At 37.8% G+C, this 20,200-nt stretch overlaps 1 protein-coding gene across 1 annotated transcript in view; it reads right to left on the bottom strand.

Annotated features, from left to right (window-relative positions):
- Positions 1 to 18,888, bottom strand: part of TBC1D1 (TBC1 (tre-2/USP6, BUB2, cdc16) domain family, member 1) — a gene marked incomplete at its 5' end in the record, with an annotated part of 48,154 nt that extends 29,266 nt beyond the window's left edge. Inside the window, 7 exons of the mRNA XM_010140552.1 lie at positions 7,258 to 7,397; positions 8,574 to 8,693; positions 11,079 to 11,207; positions 12,942 to 13,231; positions 15,034 to 15,120; positions 17,095 to 17,223; positions 18,772 to 18,888. Coding sequence (XP_010138854.1) covers positions 7,258 to 7,397; positions 8,574 to 8,693; positions 11,079 to 11,207; positions 12,942 to 13,231; positions 15,034 to 15,120; positions 17,095 to 17,223; positions 18,772 to 18,888 — 1,012 coding nt within the window. The remainder of the gene's footprint in view (positions 1 to 7,257; positions 7,398 to 8,573; positions 8,694 to 11,078; positions 11,208 to 12,941; positions 13,232 to 15,033; positions 15,121 to 17,094; positions 17,224 to 18,771) is intronic.
- Between the last annotated feature and the right edge of the window lie 1,312 nt (positions 18,889 to 20,200).

Here is a 20,200-nt window from a genome sequence, read left to right as displayed (position 1 = left end):
ACTTTACTGGGAAAGCCACCATTTCCCTGTGCTTGTGAGAACTTGTGCAAGGTTCTCTCATGAAACTGCTCACGAAGCAGATGCAAATGCTGCACAAACGTACTAGTGCATCAGGAGTACTGCTCTGATGTTCCCACTGCTTATACTACCCGAGAAAAGGCCAACGGTAACTGAGATGGAATTTGTACAGCAGATCCATTAATTTGTATCCAGTGCCTTGTCTTCATGTAGCACTGCTTCAATCCTAAGATGCAGAGTATCCCTACACTCTAAAACGATCAACAAATGAATTACACAAAACCCTCACGTGCAAAGATGACACACAAAGTACAGAAGATTGTGAAGAAAGTATCACATTATATTGCTACCAGGAACCACATTAAAAAAAGTTTGTAAATGACTGCAGTAGTAACTAAAACAGACAATATTTGACTGACAGTGATATAAACAGGAGATTTCTTTAGCTCCAGAAGAAGCTACAATGAATAAAGGGCACTTGCTGAGACTTGTGGGAGGACATTAAAGTACTACTACAGTGAGTTAGTAAAGTGTTGCCTTAAACCTTATTTTTTAGGAAATTTCATTTGTAATTGACTAGAAAAAAAATGATTTATCTATAGTTTCTTACTCGACCAATCTCAGTATTAAACAAGGCTTTCCAAAAACAAGAAAAACTCTCTAAGAGAAACCACACACACACAAAGTGAAAAACAACAGAAGTGACAAACCCACCTAAAAGCCTAAATTTTAAAAACATTCTTTCAGAAGCATGTAGTCTTACTGACCTCAAATACCAAAACCAAGATAACAAGATTCATCTTTGACTAGAAACAGCAACACTTCATGTAGAAAAGAAGCACTTGTTTTATTTTTATAGGGAGCTAATAGAGAGAGAGGAGGCTCAACTATTACCACCATCCTCACTATGGAGTTGTTTACACACGGCTCTCTAAATGCAATGTTTACCAGTCACATCTGCTCTCCACGGTCAAGAAGTCAAGATATGGTGAGAACGTGGGTGGAAGAATTCCATTAAGCATTTTATTTTCTGCATGAAACTGTATTTCTTTGTTGCTTTTTAAACGTTACAAAATTCAGTTTAGCAAACAAACGAGAATCTTCAGTCATATAAGATTAAATTGCCCAAAAGAAAGGACTTTCACAACATCCTTAGATAGTTCTCTTCAGATCTTCCATTCTAGCAGTGCAACACTGTCTTTCATACATGATACAAAATTAAAGAGGAACTGAAAACTTCTATAACCAAGGATATAATATTCCATTTTACACAGATGTCTGGAATATTTGACTTCATAATCAAATGTAGTAACATGACCAGAAGCCTACCAGAAAGCTTCAGACACAGAATCACAAAAAACAACAGTTGCATGGCAACGGTTGCATGAGGACTTCTTGAAAAAATTGTGAATTTCAATATAACTGAAAAAAAAAAAAAAATCAGCTCTCAGAGATGCTTTAGCTTTATTTTTCTTTTAAAGCTTCTTAAAAATTAATCACTATGTCCAAATTCACCCCATTTACTAATATTATGAAGTCCCAAGAAATGAATGCCCTCATATTTCAATGGGCACAGAAACTGCCACACACTATATGTGGTACTTACTGCTTATGGCCAAGCTCCTATGCTACAAATAAAGATTATGAGCAGATACTCACTCTGAGAGAGACAGATTGAATAATTAATTATAACCAACTGGTTTTTATTACAGCATTTACAAAACTAGTCATTAGTGAATTAATAATGATTCTGTTGCTAAAAAAGAACCACTAAAACAGTATTATACCACATAAATATTCTAAGTATAGAATGCTAAAGCAATAGTTTACAGTATTTGCAATACTACTACAGAATTATTTTTGATTAAATAATGGAAGAGATATAACCCTCACCGCAAAGCACATAAACAGATAGATAAGGGAGAACTACAGCTGGTTTTAGTAACAACAGATCTTCGAATCCAACCTTTTCTTCAGCACTTAGGATGTAGCATTAGGATTTGCTACCTCTGTCTGCCAGAGACTGAAATGCAATTCATTTTGATGAACAAATTAAGGTTTATTTCCATGTACAGGGATACTTGTACTTTCTAAAAGAATTTTTTTTCTGCAAGATGAGCTGTAAAATACTATGTAGTAGTTCTGGCTAAACTTCTATTTTCCCTCATCTGAATTACTAAGCAGTACCAATCATCTCATTCCTCCAAACCACAATTTTTTTAACTATTCAACATGTAACTCCATGCCACTGCACACCTTAAAAGAAATCACTCATTCTCCAACCTCAAACTGACACATGTGACTTCACTGGGAGTTTCGAGCAATCTGCAAAACTGTTCTCCCACTATGACCAATACTGAACAGTCAATATGTGAAAGTTGTAGTGAAAATAGTCCACTGCACAGAGATCTGTGGACACCAAATAAAAGTATGTGAATTTCCTGCTGCAGTGCAGTGCAAGGTGAAGTTTCATGATCACTCTGCACCGATCTGCTCCTGAGCAGGGTAGGAGCATAACCTCAGCTTTTGGACATGTGTCCCTGCCTGCCTCCCTATGCCTGCTCTAGTGCTTGTTTAATACTGTGGGTGTAGAAAACTGATTCAACTGAAAAATAATCACCTTTTCTGAGTGAGCCCATATTTCAGCTGGTTTAATATTATCACCAAGTTGTTCCTTTCATGTTTTACCTCTGAAGACAGAGAACGAGGAAGTCCTAAACCATTTGCATAGCCACAGAATGTGGTTCTTGTCAGAGAGACTCTACACAAGTATGAAGATCTGGCTTTAAGTAAGGTGGTCAGGTACAAAAGGAAGTGTCAAAGAACTGAAGAATCACTTTTATTACTTAGAATGTTTAAGACAGTGACTGGAAGAGCTATAGTCAATTTTATGTACTCATATATAAAAAACAGGCCAAAAAAAGCTTTAGAAAAAAAGATAAATGAAAACCTTCTTTCAAAAGAAATACATGTATTGTAATACACGTATTGTAACAATACAATACAATACAATAACAATACAATACATGTATTGTAACAATCAAAGTGTGATCCATTTTGTAAGTGACCTGTGCTCTCCTCCTTTTCCATCTCTCCACTTTGTGGGATACAACACTCATTCCAATTCCACCTCCACAAATAAATAAAAAATATCAGAGGACAAGACACTAAGTGTGTCTCAGGGTGGCAGTGAGAGAAACACCGCCTCCCAGTACTCAACACCACCTGCAGCAGCACAACCATTCATGGGAAGCAGCAAACAGCAGAACATGAGGTTGGACATTTGATATGTAGCTTGCCACAACAGAGCTAGCACAATTCAACCCTGCAAACCTCCAGTTACCAGCTGGAAAGCAGTAACAATCTCAGCAGATCATTTCACGTATGCAGAAGATCCTTTCTAGATCTCCAAATTGGAGATCAGTCTCATCTTCAAGCTTACCAGAGATCACCTGCCTGTCTTGCCAAGCAGCAAATTGCACAATGCATCTCCAATGTGCTTCACTGTAAAGTTAAATACAGAAGCAGGGGAAAGTGGCAGCACCCATAAGCAGGAGGTGGTGGGAGGAGAGCCTGCCCATGGGACATTGCTTGCATAACAACCAAAAGTAATGGTTTCCTGTGCCTTAGGCTTTCTGTTGTCTCAGAGGGTTTGCACTGCCTGAGCGTGGCTCGATTGAGTCCAATTGTCGGGTAAAGCAGGAAGCTCAACTGGCAAGAAAATACGACTTTTTAGTGTACCTATTTGCAATATTTTTTAAAACTCTATTGATTAAGGACTGGTTTTCATTTTACCCCGAAGTAGTAACAAATGTACACCCTTCTTCAACTCTAATAGACCCCTCCCTTTTTATAGTGGTGTCTGCAAAACAAACAAGGAGATTTCTGCCTTGTAATACGTGATGCAATCACCAAGCACAGCCAGCAATCATTTCTCTCTAGCTAAGCCACAGGAAATGAAGTTTTAGCTCAAACTACATATAAGCACTTTGTAAGAAGTAAAGGATCCAAAAGTGCAAGACAGCGGGACTCAAAGTGCTGTCAGCTTCATGTGGGAACTCAGAACACTAGACATCTCTCAAGTTCAGTGCCTTGTATGATTAAGCTAAACATTTCTGGAAAAGCTATGTACCAGTTCTCTGGGGGTTTTTGTTTGCTTGTTTTTAAAAAACTTTTAGTAAATACACCTTCATATCTTTCTGTGTTAACCACGCAGAGAGTGTCAGATGGAATCAAAATGTCAGGATCTAAATATTTCTGTGTGTATAAAGCTTAAACATAATAAAAATAAAGCTTAAAGTTTTCTCAATTTCTTGTGACACCTTACAGATGCATATTTACAACCCAAAGAAGTTACACCACAGAGCAGTTTCATTTTGTTGACAGTGCCTGCCCACGTGTGGTCAAAGCAATGTGTAGCTCAGGCATGCTGGTGGTTTGTATGTTTAATATGAAGTTCAGTAAATCACAAAATCACAGAATGCTTTGCATTGGAAGGGACCTTCAAAGGTCATCTAGTCCAGCCTCCCCTGCAGTGAGGAGGGACATCTTTAGCTAGATCAGGTTGCTCAGAACCCCATCAAACCTAACCTTGAATGTTTCCAGGGATGGGGCATCTACCACCTCTCTGGGCAACCTGTTTCAGTATTTTACCACCCTCATTGTAAAAAATTTCTTCCCTACATCTGGTCTGAATCTCCCCTCTTTTAGTTTAGAATCATCATCCCTCATCCTATCACAATTGGCCCTGCTAAAAAGATTGTTCCATCCTTCTTATAGGTCCCCTTTTAAGTATTGAAAGGCCACAATAAGCTCTTCCCAGAGCCTTCTCTTCTCCAGGCTGAACAGCATCATCTCTCTCATCCCGTCCTCATACCAGATGTGCTCCAGCCCTCTGACAATTTTTGTGGTCCTCCTCTGGACTTGCCCCAACAGGTTCACGTCCTTTTTTTGCTGAGGACTCTAGAGCTGCACACAGTACTCCAGGTGAGATCTTAACAGAGCAGACTGGAGAGGTGGAATCACCTCCCTCGACCTCCTGGCCACGTTTCTTTTGATGCAGCCCAAGATACAATAGGCCCTCTGGGCTATGAGTGCACATTGCTGCTCTGCGTCCAGCTAGCAAAGTAGCCTCTGCTACACTTGAAAAGCTTTTATCATCTCTGACTCACAGAGATGCGGGTCTCTTGACTGGCTGACTTACTAACTCTTTAAAATTCCCCAGCCTTTTTTCTTACTGCTGTCCTGCAGAGTACCCTGGAATGGCGTGAAGGCCATTGCACTTGGATGGAGAAAATGTTCAGTGGAGTGACAGTCTATAGTGGGAAACTCATGAATGCTCCCTTGTTTCCCGCTCTTCATGCTTACTTTTGCAGAACATGACAAAACATGTTATCTTTAATACCTTCTTTGCCCTGTACCCCATTTGGCTGAAATTGATCTTTTTGGTGATACATCAGCTGTTTGCATAAATTCTGTTTCCAAAGGAAACTGGTCTAAAAAGAGCAAGGAAGATTTTTTTTTAATGGAGGTACAGTTAACTTATCAAATCAGTAAACTCCACTGCATGTGCTGTTTCTCCTTCACAGAAAATGAAAGAAAAAGGACCAAGATGACCAATGATAGCTAGTTACACTTACTTTGGAACTGCAGAGGTTACTAAGTTAACTACGGTGGTGATTTCAATGTAAGATCATCTGTACAGCAGCTCTTTTAAAAGCTACAGAGACAGGATCATGAATGAGTATCCTTTACTGCCAGAAATGTCCCAGGAGATGCATGAAAATCCAATATTTGTTAAAAATAATAATAAAGCCCCCCCCCCTCAACTCTTCAGTTTTCTCTCTCTGTTCATAAATTGAATATGTACATTGGAAGAAAAACAGAATAAGAAAACAAGAGTCAAGAAAAAGTTCAGATATTTTAAATTGCTCTTCCTGCTAATAGCACTTTCTGTTTTCCATTTTGGCCACATTTGTTTCTCCAACTAGTCTGCCTACCCAGCCGTAGGTTGTTAAGATTGTATCTTGGCACCTATTACGTCTCGGAGGAAATGCTTGGACAGGCAGTTTAGAGGGTTTTTTCCTGTTTAATATGGGAAGGTCTTCCAGCTTTCAAGACCAAGAAAGACTACTTCCAGTCACACAAAGATGCATCAAACCTGCAAGAACATTAGCTTCACAGAACAGCTGAGGTTGAACAGCTACTTCATATGCCTTGAAGTACAGCAGAGCATTTCATATATATGTTTACACAACATGGTCTTGAAAACACTTTGTTTTACACTAAATTTGAGAGGCATCTATGCCCATATAGAATTTACCCAGCTGTCAGCAAAATTATGTTGCAGGCAATGCATTCATGACAGAAACACTTTTGTTACATGCTGTGCCCAGTTAATCAAGGCCTCCCTTTAAGATGCAAGTATCTCAGTGACATTAAGATGGTTACTTTTTACCACACTTCCTACAATAAACTGTTCCCTCCTGTTCCCTTATTTCTTACACAATGGCCTTAGAAATCAGTCAAAAGGCAGAGCTTGCAGAGCTCAAATTGTGAAATTCAAACTTGAGAGAGACAGAGACCATTATGCACAGACATAAGCTTCTCTGAAGCATTCTTGGTCTCAGCATGTGTTATACTATCTGGCCTACATGAAGTGAGTTGCGTAAAATGATGCACCTTCATGGTCACATGCAGTGATTTTTTTCTAGTCTATGTTTCTTTATTTCTACAGAATTTCAGGAAATAAATATGAGTGGGTAACTAGGGCTCAAATGGCCAATGTCACAGACTGGGGCAGCATCATGAGGTCAAATTCAGTCTGGTATGAAGAATACACTACAAAACTCAACTGTATTTAATTACTTCTACTAGGCTTGGATTTTTCTAGCCCATAGTTCTATACTCCAGCATGGAAAGATGAAATGGAAGCGTCACCTTTTCTTGAGAGCAATACTTGGTGATATATTTTTTTCATAGAACTCATTAAAATAGAGCCCATAAAAATAATTTCTTCTCTGGTTAGTTACTTTGACAAAATCAGAACTATACTAAGCTGCAAAACAAAAACTCAACTGCTGATGAGCTTGGCATGACCAAAAAGTAGGTGGGAAATGGCAAAGACAGTACAAACAGAGCACTGGGCAAACTATGTCCACTCGGTAGACAAAATGATCCATGCTTCACAGACTACATCCACTAACAATTTTCAGGAGAACAAATAAACCCAGACTTTACCATCATATCGGCTGGGAGAGTCGCATGCTTTCTGAGGGGTTGCCACTCGCAGGAATATCTGTTGCCTCCACGAATGCCGTCGGGTCCTCACAGGGCTGTCCACACCAATGGCCTGCTGGCTGTGTTTGGATTCGTAGTCGCTGAAATTGCAGAACAGAGATTCAGGTTACCTGAATCTGCAAATAGCAGCGACACAGTCTTCAGCAAATACAAGACAAACCATCAACACAGGAGTGCAGTGTGCTGTACACATACTAGGTCAAGCTCTTAGTGTTAGGAAGGTGAAACTTGCTTTGTGGCAGCAGGCTTTTACAAGGCTGTAAATATCACAAGAGGCTGGCAGCTCTGTGCAATCTGCATTCTCCAGTTCTAACTAATTTTCAGCTTTCTTTGCAATAGCATATTAAACACAATGCATTAAAGACACATAAGTACGTACTTTTATAATGTAATGTATCTTTACCATTCTGCTATTTAAAAGCCATCCACAAAATCAAGCAATTAATCACAGGAGACACAAGAACTGCTGATGGCTTTCATTAGAGCACATCTAGTTGCTTTATAAACACCAATTAAACTTCCAACCTTCTGTAAACTTGGTATGTAATATATTCCTTCCCAATACTGACTTGGAGAAAACTTTTAACCTTTGAGTTTGCAAAGTGCCATCTGAAATAAGCAAGAAACTTGGAAATTGTGTTCAGGAACCTTGGATGTTACTCCTTTGATATAATCCACAAATTACAAACAGAGGTTTTTATTCAGAATATTAAATGAAATGGTGAATAGCAAAGCTGTTTTCCTATTTAAAATTCCACTAATAACATTCACCTGTTACATATTTATAACTATTCCTTGTTTTTTCCAACCATTGGCTAAATGGTTGCAGGAGTCTTTGTTGAAGCTGAAAGGGATAAATGAACTTCAAATAGCTCTGGCAGCAACTGGGAGGAGCATTTTATAGGCCATCTTCTCCTTCCAGTTAGAGGACACTGTCACTACTTAGGATGAACCATGTATATTCTCTTAACTGAACACTGCTATCACAGTCCTTTGGAAGGAGTAATCACAGAAATACATAGATGGAAGTTGCATGACCATTACAGTACATCATTAAAATGCTTAAGTACTGCCATCTTATCAGGAGAGGAGTCCAAGATAGCTCCAGCCTTTCGACAGCAATCATATGCAGAATACATGCAAGTGAACCATTGCACAAACTGGGTTTTGCAAGTGCAAGAAGCATTTGAAATATATCAGACAAAGAAACCTTTGAAAACACAGTTTTACCTCCAGGCTTTAAGAGAGAACCCTACCTTGTTGTGCTCCTAAAGTCAGAGGTGTTATTTTCATCTACAGGAGCCAGAAATTTTAAGAAATTTGGCACAGAAGAGGAAGAGTGAAGCTTTTTCCTTAAGGCAGTACGGTAGGAGATGCTGAGAGTGTAGTTGGGAAAAGTACAGTTTAGAACAAAGAAGCATAAATCCACAGAATAAAAATAACACATACTGCTAAGTTTCAAACCAGAAGTAGCTAAATCCTGAAGACCTCAATATCAAGGAAACCAACTGCCAAGTGAAGCGCTAGTCTGAAATTCAAAGTGCTGCTTTGAAAATTGAAACTGCTAACAAAGTACTACTTTGAAATACGTATTTGTTTGGGTGAACTAGAATGTTCCAATAGAAATAAATGTACTTCCGGTAAAGTTGTTATTCTTTTCTATGTCTCAAGATTTTTAGTGCGTGTCTCCTTTAAACTATTAAGAACTGATGCAACTTCATCATTGCATATTTACTTAAGTATCAGTTTCAATGATTGACTAAGTTTGGGGGAAAAGGTTAGGAAAAGCTGACACAGATAATCATTACGCTGGCAAACGGAAAATAAGACTTTGGCAAAAACTATTTTGTAAAGCATTGACAGGGTTTTATTCAGACAAGCTTGGAACTTTTAAGTTGAAAACCGAGCCTTCTGACTGATCATTTTGGATTGTAGCTCTATTTATGCAACAGACAGGAGCACTAATCAAATTTCATGAATAGTCTTCTGGCCAACATAATTTTTTTTAAAGTAACAAGATGCCAACATACTGAGATGAAGGTTAATAGAAGAAAGTGAGAATAACTCAGATACCAAAAAGGTTTTGCACGGAATGAAAACACAGAGAATTACTTGGCTGATGATGAGACCTTTTCTCAGAAGAGTACTCAAAACCAAGCGAGTAGGAGAATTTACCACTGAAAAACTAAGTTTAAGAAAGAACTGCTTCAGATAAACCATAACGATATACCTGGGTGGCATTTAGCACTGTCTCTCACTGTAAAAATTACATGATCAAAGAGAAAACGTTAACGGGATGGGGGGGATACTCTGGGATAATCACTAGTATAAAGTGAAGCTGTTCTTCAGCAGCTGGTACTGACCAAGAAGACAAAGCTGTAGCATGGTGCGCACTGCGAACAGGTTTCACTTACGATTCCATTGTAAATCCATCATAATTACATGGTGATTTCACTTACAGAATACAATCAACTTGGGCAGTTTGAATTTGATTTTTATTGATTTAAACTCATTAAGCAATTTGATATCCCTATCAATTTCCATTTTCAGTCTTGTTGCTTAGAGGTTCAATACGGTGTACCCTTAAATGACAGGGTAAGGAAAGGAGAAGTTGCTACTGTGTATGCAGATTCATTACCAAGTCCACCTGAAAAATCTACTTTTGAAAATTTAACGTTCAGGATTCAAGTAAGTCTTATTAAATAAGTGAAGCTGACATCGTAGACTCACATTTCCTCCCCTGAGCTATACCATACTTCTGAGGTGAAGCTAAATTAAGAGAGATTCTAGTGAGTCATTGGCAAATACAACTGAGGGAACTGGTGAAACAAGGTTCTTAGTGCAGTATTTTCTCAGGATCAGAAGAATCAGCACCATGGGAAAACAGGAAATCTTCACACAACAGCAATAAAAATTGCTTGCCAATGGGCAGTGACTGTTGACAGTGCTTCCAAACACACTTGGTCTCATTAGCCTTTTGAGCTAAAATAAGCAGATTTAGCTCAAGAGGTTAAGAAGGGGTTTAATGGTTAAGATTTTTAGGGAGCTGCTTGTTTCAGGCTCTCAAGCAAATGATGCATTAGTGTCCTTTCCTCAATGTTCTCTACACATATTCTTGTTCTCTGAAAGGAGGCACAGAAAATGTCATTTTATATTTCTCAAAGTAACCAAGACAAATACAGGAGCTGGCGGGTTGAGGTTTTTTGTTTGTTTGTTCTGGGTTTTTGGTTTTGGGAGGAGTGTGGAGGTTTTTTTGTTTGTGGTTTTGGGTTGGTTGTGGGGTTTTGTGTATCAGCTCTCAACAGTTTTGCTATTTCTTGCCCCATTTAATAAGTCCATTTGCCTTCAATGTCAGGCACAAAACTATATAAAGATGTTTCTGTGTTACCATGAACAAAGCAGAACAGAACAGAATGATTCAGGAGGGACAGAGTGCACTGTATCACTGGTTCTCGGCAACTTATCCCTCACGTAATTTAAGCAGTGCTGTTGTCTGCTGCATAAAAACAAGCTGCTTTGGAGCCATTGGCTCTAAAGAAAGTAATGTGTCCACATGTCTGAAAGAATTTTATTAAAACAGAAAATTAGGTAAGTATCAGCTCTACATTCAGTACCAGAGCAGCTGAAGAGTTCCCTCTCCTATAAAAATCTATCACCTTTGGTTTATATTAAATTATTTTAATTATTTACACTACGGAGCTTCATATTTATGACATGATAAAACAAACTCTACCCCAAACTATGTAAAGGTGTTAGCTCACCTCTTTTGTGCAAAATGCCCATTTTGTTCTCCACTTGAATTATGTCTTAGATACTTAAAGAAGTTGGGCGAAGAGGCCGAGGGATTAAGACGAGCTAGAGTAGGAGAACGTGCAAGTTGACCAGAACTTCTAGATTCACCAACAGATGTGTTCAAACCGTATAGTGGGATTCCAACCAGAGCGATGGAGTTGAGGTAGCAGAAAGAACAAAACATGGTAAGAGAGGAAAGGGGACGGGGAAGAGAAATTCCTACTCTAATCTTTGAAAGGGACCTGGTATATGAAAATGATCCATTTCCTATGTTTTTCATAGTTGAGTTGGTGCAGTAACTGTAAGAGGCTGAACATTTTAACCCAATTGGGAAAGTCCCAAATTCAGGCTTACAGGTGTTAGCAAGGCATTTTCAACATTTAACTAAATTTAAACTCCCAAAAATCTTTCACTGACATAACCCTTTCTTGTCCTTGGTTTCTAGCATAAAGTCAGGCACATGATCTAGAGTTCTGATGGATGAGAAGTGAAATGCTATGTGAAGAACTGAATTTATTTACACTTTGGAAATAATTCACAAATTGAGGTAAACTGTTCAAAAACACCCACAGAACGTACAAGACTTGTTAATAGTCCATCATTCCAATAATTTTTGAGAACTCGAATTGTACTTTTTTTCTAAGTTTTCCATTTCCCCTGGTTCTGTACATCTGCTATGAAAGAGAAGTAATGTGATTTCTTCTGGGTTTGAGTTATGCAAGGGAGCAGGTGCACTCAGGTACTGCTAAAAATTACATGATCAAATCCAAATAGAAACAACCAGGGAAACGAAAAATATACTTAATTTCTAGCTGTATCCCTATAGTAAGATAAGAACTGATTGAACAAGCAGCTACAAGCATAAGGGCAACTCTCATGAAGATAAGAGACCAACAACACAAGTTCTAAACTGCACTATGAAAAAACATGCTAGTATTGTAAAACTAAAAAGGTTCAAAGAAGGGTACAAAAAGGCAACCCAGGTTATGCTTCCTTTCAAATACTATAATTCTCTTTTTTCCACTGTCATCACCTATTTCAAGCATGTTCGTTTACTGCCCTGCCTCCTGCAGGGAAAAACTAGCTGGAACACATACAGATTTCCTACTGTCTGGCTTGTGTAGACGAGCAGTTTTGGCAGTAAAACAGAAGTCTACAGACAGAAATGTTTCCATAGTAATTGGAAAAAGCCAGCTAGAGGGAGGGAAGAAATCTGCCATCAAGTTAAGCAGAAACTTTAGACATATACAGGCAGGCTTTTTAAAAGAGAATAGCTTGAAGAATATTAGCATGAAGGCAAGCAGCAGTGGCTTGGTTTTTTTGAGTAAAATCTACATAGCCTCATTGAAAAGCTAGACAGAAGCCTCAACTCTACCAACAATTATACAATTTATGTCGGTTTTCTGTGTTATTTAAAACTCATATGCATTCACCAACTAGTAAGGTTTTCAGCATCACAAATACTACTGGATTTTTCTCTATAAAACAGGCAATAAATAGCATTTATTTATACTGCTCACAGATCAAACCAGTAAGAATTAATGAATACTGCTTGCAAAAATATAACTGAACCCCTTAGGGAGGATCCTATGTTGTGCTTTCACTTGGTTTTGTGACACACACTGCAGAAGTACACATCTCATGTTTTCTCTGCCCTGTGGAGTACACAGGGCTAAAAGTGTTTTTAAACAGAATACCTACAAACCTCCAAAGAGTGACACAGTGCTCTCATACAATTCTTATCCATTAAGAGGACATACCTGATAGGTAATTACCATCCCCAAATATGCCCTCAACGAACAAAATCATAGCCTGCTTTTAATAAGTCTTACTTTCTTTTGTGAGGAGTCTCTGTGCTCAGTGAGTGATACCTCATAAGTTTCCTCTGAGGAACAGATGGCGATGTTTCAGCAGGTACCAGAGATTCCTTGTTTTCTGATGGCAAATGACTGAGTGTGTTTGCTCGTCTCCGAAAGCCTTGCTGAGGTAATGTAACAGACTGCTCAATAGGTGAATCATCTGTGTCACTGGAGAGGTCACCCACTGATCCACTGGTCTTGACAGTGCTTTCAGTAGGAAGCGCAGGAAGTCTGTCTTGCTCCCTTTCACACACTGGTGGTTCCTAGCAGTGCAAAAAATGTTATCAATACATGGGTTTAGAATCAATCTTTGAGACTGCAGGCCATGTCATTATTCACATCCCACAGAAATCTGCTTCAAACTTGCACTTTTTTATCATGATAGCTAAAAGAAAGGATCTTTGATGGTTTCCGTCTTTGTTAGTAATCATTTAGGACCACAAATAACAGTCTCCACTTTACAGAGGAAAAAATAATTTTAAAAGTAATCGCATTTTACAGTATGTTGAGTACAATTCAGAAGAAACAGGGTCAGAACAGCAGGTTTGGGTAACCGTGGCAGCAATGAAAAAGGCAGCATTTCAGAGTACTTAGCACCCCATCTAACAATATATTATTCCTCCTGTGTATCTGAAGATTCACACAAAGGACTTTAATCCTACGACCAGATGCCGGTTTCAGTGCAAAACCACGCATTTTGCTTCATTCCTCACTGCACGTGTTTCCTGAAGAGGCAGCCATTCTTTCAAAAAGAAGCAGAAAGAGGAGACTCTTGATTACGTGAAATCAGGAGTCCGTAGATGACTAGGCAGTAGAGCAGAATCAGTAGCTGTACCCAGCTCTGCAGAGTTCTAGGCTGCCTCCTAGGAAGAAGATGGGCTTCTTCTATGCTATTTGTTTATACCGTCTTATTCAGACTAACAGCTTTCTAACCATGCAAAGGGGGAAATTACTGCACCTCTTGTTTTAGTTTTATGTTTCTTATGAACACAATCCTGCATTTGCAGTACATACTTCCAGGGCTGAAACCAACCAGATTAGGATCCGCAGCATGGTAATTATTGCACTTGTTTTGCTGCACATTGTTGCAAGATTCACGTGATGTTATGTAATATTTTATTTCACATATATAGACTCACATGATAAGACACATACATACAAAAATATATGTTTATATACAGTACAAGGCATTTCTAATTCAAATGGAGACCAAATTGCACTGCTCTTTTTTATGAATGAATGAAAGGCCTGAAAGCAACTTGAAACTTCTGGAGAACAGAAACACATATTTACTATGAGTTCCATTTCACCAAAAGGTATGGAAATCTCCAGTGAAACTCTACAGATAACATCATCTTACATGTCACTGTTATATTGACATGTGACTGCTATTTCTTAGCAGAGTGAACTGTGAAATTACTTGATTCAAATTGTCCCTCAGAAGAATCAGACACATTCCAACATGTCACACATACGAAAAACGATATGGGTAACCTGAAAATTCTAAAAAACTTGGTTTGAGAGGTGCGGGGAAAAAAAAAAAAAAAAAAGAAAAGAAGAATCAGACACATTCCAACATGTCACACATACGAAAAACGATATGGGTAACCTGAAAATTCTAAAAAACTTGGTTTGAGAGGTGCGGGGAAAAAAAAAAAAAAAAAAGTAAAGGCAATGGCTGATCCCAGAGGCTGCCTGTAAGGAAAGTGGCCATGCCACCCTCAGAGTGACTAGGCATACAAATAAAGACACAACCTATGGATCAGCAAGTGGCAGCAGCACTCTTACATGGTAGGAAGGAAAGGACATACTACTCTCCCTACTATGTGGTAACTATTTTTATCATACTGCTTGAGGGTTTATCATACTTTTCTGGGGTTTATTTGTTTTAACACACAATCAGTTAGCTTGTCTAATCCCCCAAAATAATCAAAACAAAACGCAAGATATTAGAACAGAACAGTTACACGAGCAGCTGGTAACTGCATTTCACATCTGTCTAGCTGTTTCAGGGTATATTATCTTAAGTTTCTAAATACGTGCATTTACCATGGGGTTTACTTACTTTACTTGTACTGCTTAAGGTGCGGGACACGTTGCTGTCCAAATCCACAGCAGCAGAACTGTCCAGTGGAGCTCTGGCTTTACTGCCCTGTAGAGATAGACACCAGCAGTTAAGATTATGATATATGGATCGTACCAAAAAGAAGCTCGCATAGCACAGGCAGAATCTTTACTTTTCAAAGAGAGAATCAAATTTAATTTCCTGAAATGCCTAAGAATAGCCTTTGCACCTGTGACAAACAGAGGCTTCATTCAGGACAGTGACTGATATTTTAAAGGATCTTGTCAAATTAAAGAATTCTCATGCACAATGACTTGCTTTCCATGAAACGTACATAATCAGGCATTGCATGGATATACTATAACTATGGTTAAAATACCTTCTGTACTCCAAACAGGAAATTTTCATGCTAGGCTTACCAAGATACAAAGAAATGACAAGTTGTCTATTACAAAGGACTTAAAACCATATAAATTCAATACACAGAAAAACTTAATTTCTGGTATTATCATTTCAATGACTACAAATCAGAAAGCATAAATATTTTTGTATAATTTGTTCAACTAATGTTTTTTACGGAACCAAGAGAAATATCAGAAAAACCTACTGATGGATTCTTATGTGCCAACATAACTATGGCATTTGGATCTTCCTAACCTTAAATAGTATAATTTATGTTCTGAAGTTCAGTTTTATTCCAGGTAAAATATCAAATGTTATTATTATCAACTATAGTGACTATTCTCTCCTTGAAGCTCAGACAAAATGTTTTGCCTCAGAGCTGATCAAAATCGAGAATTTCCATCAAAACAGCCATGACAGTGAAAATGCAACCAGCATACAGTTGTGCTTTTGTGAAGACAGCTTATGCAAGCCAGGACAAACTGGTAAAAATTAGAGCAGTAACTACTAAAGTTAGCGTAACAAAACTAACATTATGTTTCACATTCCAAACACACCCACAGCAGGATTTTATGAGGGTGGACTCTAGAAATGCTGGCTGGTAAGTAACGAGGGGAGATATTCAACTAAAAATCCTCTCTATATGCATAACTTGCCATCATCTGTTTAATGGGAACAGGTTAGATACGATGTCTGAAATAAGCTTCAAAAGCCTAGTTTTGTCACTGCAAGTTGCCTGTCTATGAGCCAATTTAATTGTTTGTTGATGAAAAATGAGAATGTCCAATTTTTGTTCCTTAATATTTGCTGTTTGGCATTCTATCACAACTAGAAGGGAGAAGGGGGGGGGGTCAATCCTTTGACAAGCAGAAGTCTTTCCAAGTCTCCTATTATTTTTCTCAGATTTTTATCATGAGGGGCAAAACAAAGAATATTGGAATGAGAAGACGCTCCAGAGGCTTTAGTGCTTAAACTTGACATCTGATTTAACTGCTGCTGTATACTTTCAGCAGGTATTTTCAGCCATCTGCTCCTAATACAGATTTTCACAACGTGTTTTCTTTGAGCTCAAGATTTTCCCACTAATAGCTATTGCCAAACAATGTTTACAAATAATTTTACCTGATGTGATACTGCATAAATGCTTTCACCTTCTTAGTTTCTGAAGTTCTCTGCACTCCTTGCTTTCAAATAATCTCTAGCATTTAGAAGTTCAGATGCCCCATTATTCATCAGTTCTGTCACTAATAAATACTATCTCATTAGGAATGCTTAGTCAGTTCCCTAATCATTTCCTTCTACATAAAGAGAAGTAAACAATAATTACTTTTTACATTTTCTAAATCTGAAAGAGGAATAAAACAATGGTCACTTTTCATTAGTTCCCACACTCAACTTCACATGAATTTTTTTAAATGCCTAAATAACTATTTCTTAACTAGTGATTAGTTTGCTTCTTCCAGGACTTGGTATTCTCTCTATGAAAGCCTTGCTTTGTTTTGTCGTCTTCTAAAATGTACACTCAAATATTTCTGGTACTGTGCCTTTAATGACTACGGGGCTACAACCCAGAAGAATAACAAATAGTTTTATTTATTTGAATGCTAGAAAAGAATAAAATTACGTATAGAGGCAATAAACATGAAGGAAGATACTTACACGTGACAAAATACTTTCAAATGATTCCGTCAGAGATCTTTTTGCTTTGTTCTTTAACATATCTAATCTGAATCTTGGAGCACTGCTGGGCACCTCATTTCCAGCATTCTCAGCAGCAGGGTTTGAAGTCTGCAAGTGTTTAAAACAGTGAATGTGAAAAACTCAGCAGCATGGAGCAGAATCTCAGTGAACAGTCTGACAACTTCTGTAACCTGAATCAATACTTTTGTCTGGTGTCCTCAGCTTTTCATGCCGCCTTCTCTACTGACGCTAATCTTAACAAACTTTCCTAACCTAAGAACAGGAAATCTCTCACAGGAAATGTGTTGAGTGAAGTAGCATGCTTCAGAAGAATTGCCATTTTGATAGGGATTTATGGTGGCGTTAACCAATTTCCTTTAATGCCAAAGTACAACTGTACAAATTCTAAATGTTTAAGTGTAATGGATTAGAGATTTCTGATGGATTTACTTTTTTCAGCCAATAAATTAATCAAAATTGATGAAGCTCATAATTAACAACTGTCAAGTGTCTCCATTATATTAAAGATGTATAACAATCAAACTCTCATATTTCACTAGTAGAAACACTTGCATGTTAAAGCTAACAATCTGTTGAGTTTTGCTTTTTAAATAAATATTTCAGTCCATTTTTAGTGCTTGTAAAGACTAGGGCAGCGAATACAAAAATGTCACTGTGATGCAAACATTACCATCCAAACCTAACACCTGCAGCAGAGTACAGTTTTCAGTGCTGTTTTCAGGGGTTCATCTCGAGGCTGCCAGACACCATAGTCCTCTCTACCCAGCCCTAACTTCAGAGATCTGACTGACGGATCTATGCAACTATCAGTATGCAGGCAGCTGAACAGCACTTCATCATCACCAAAGAGTTCTGTCTAGATGTAATTTTAAAGCATTCTATTCCCAGTATGACAAAGTTACAGGCTTCTGTATTTTCTTTTTACTTTCACTCATCTTATCCCCTACGGGCAAATCAGATGCTACCTGTTATTACATTCTTATGAAAAGACATTTATTTTGTAGGTCATTTTTGTTAAACAAAACAGAAGTAATGAAAAGCATGAAAGTGAGCCTCTATGCAGAAAAGAAAGGAACAGAGACATCAGGATGTCATAGGTTAATGATTGCTGAGACAATAACACTGCCAGCATACGTGTTCAAAGGTATCTGCTATTACACAGCTCTGGAGATAAATTATCAGAATAAATATAAAATGTTATGCTAAGACAAACGATGGGTTGAGGGCAAGTCAACTCTGTTCTTAGAGCACTGGCATCTTTGCAAGTGTCAAATTAACCCATTTTGGTTCCAGGAACTGAGCAAATTCGTTATATATTCTCTCATGCACATACACTGAATTTTCATTGCAGTGAGAAAAAAGAAACAACCAAATTAGTAGTCTACCTTGTTTGCGTCTCTGTCTCCTAGGCCTGAAATCAGACTGTACTGGGTACCTCAAAATCTGAGTTATGTCTGTTTTGGCACATGACAACAGCCTATGAACCATAAACAAAACCAGTGTTCACCACTGCCTACAGTTTGGATTTCCAAAACACCAGTGATGAGAATTTGCTTTTGGAAAGCCATAAAAATGGAATGGAAGTTTTTTTTCTTGGCTCCTCCTTACATGAAGTAAACCTGAATGATTACTTACCTGTTTTGCTTCTCCAACATGAACATGGTCCTTCTGTTTTTCTTCATACATGTTTCTCAAAACAGAGATAACCAATTCATTCTCTTTTTGATCATTTCTGGGTCTTAATTTCTTTAATTGAAAACACCACAAGCACAGTAATTAAACATTTGTGTAATAGTTAGTAAATATTTCCTCTTTTTATTTTGTCACTGTCAATACATTGTTAGTATAAAAACAACTTCAACTTGGTTAATGCTACTCCAGTCCACCAGAGGACACCAGTGTCCCAGGCAAAGCAGAAACACAGCCAGCCAAACACTTGACTTGGCTTCGTACAGTGATAGAATTTACATGAAAGAACAACTGTAAAGAACAACTATAAGGTATCAAATTGCCACAAGCAAATAAAGACTTTAAAAAAAGATTTTTGCCAATTTCTTTTGATGTATAGTTCTGAGTTTGAAGTGCCTTGCAGTTATGATGCATAACACTACTCCTAGTAATTCTTCTAATTGGACATTTGGTATTTGGGAAATGATACAGGTATTTTAAAAATGAGTGCACAAGGTTAATGTATTTGACTCTGCAGCATTCTATTTTGATCTGAATTATTGTAAGAAAACATGTTTTAAAAACTATTTATTATAGAATAGAATCCCAGAAACCTAATGTTTGAAAAGCATATGCTGTTTTAATCCCACTGATATAATGCAGAAGATACAGTAGGAATTAGCTAATGCCAGGGTAACACATCAGATTAATAAAAATATCCTTAGAAAGATAAGTTATCTAAAAATGCAAATTATATGGAGCTGCAAAATGCGACAACTAAAATACTGGGCAGTTCAACTAAAAAAATCAGCTGAAAAAAATAGGAAAAACATATTTTACTCTTGGTTTTACCAAGTTAATTGTTTGCAGATTCTCAACAGAAGCAGTTACCAGTTTCCTGTGACTGCTAGGAATGCCTGTTAAGATGTGTGCAGAATACTAAAAGGAACCAGTGCCAGCTAGCTGCTGTATACTAAGAAATTACTTAGCTCATGGAATTGCTCCCCCAGAGTAACTTCCAAATTTGGTACTTGATGATAAACTGCCACATGGAAACACAGAGAGGCTGAAATGACTCAAGAGAGGAAGGAAACATTATTTTAAAAAAAGCCTGAAATTTCCTAATCTTCAATAGTGTGCCAAGCTCAATGATGTTTCCTACAATGTTCATCACCTGTCTTAAACCCAGCTATGCTTTTCTCTGTGCTAAAATGGATTTTATTCAGAAGACAGAAAGGTAAATTTTTTTACTTAGTTTGACAAGTATTAAGATCTATGATAAATTTTAGGCAGGAAGTTTTCTAATCTGGGAATCTTACAGTAATTTGTTTTGGTCAAAGTAACAGTCAAATGTTCTCATTGTACAAGTTACTGCCCTTCCCCCTTCCCCCCCCTC

Source organism: Buceros rhinoceros, unplaced genomic scaffold, assembly GCF_000710305.1.
Source record: "Buceros rhinoceros silvestris isolate BGI_N320 unplaced genomic scaffold, ASM71030v1 scaffold1897, whole genome shotgun sequence".
NCBI classification, from domain to species: Eukaryota; Metazoa; Chordata; class Aves; order Bucerotiformes; family Bucerotidae; genus Buceros; species Buceros rhinoceros.
Note: the sequence above shows the minus strand (reverse complement) of the source record. Positions and strands in the feature narration are given on the sequence as shown.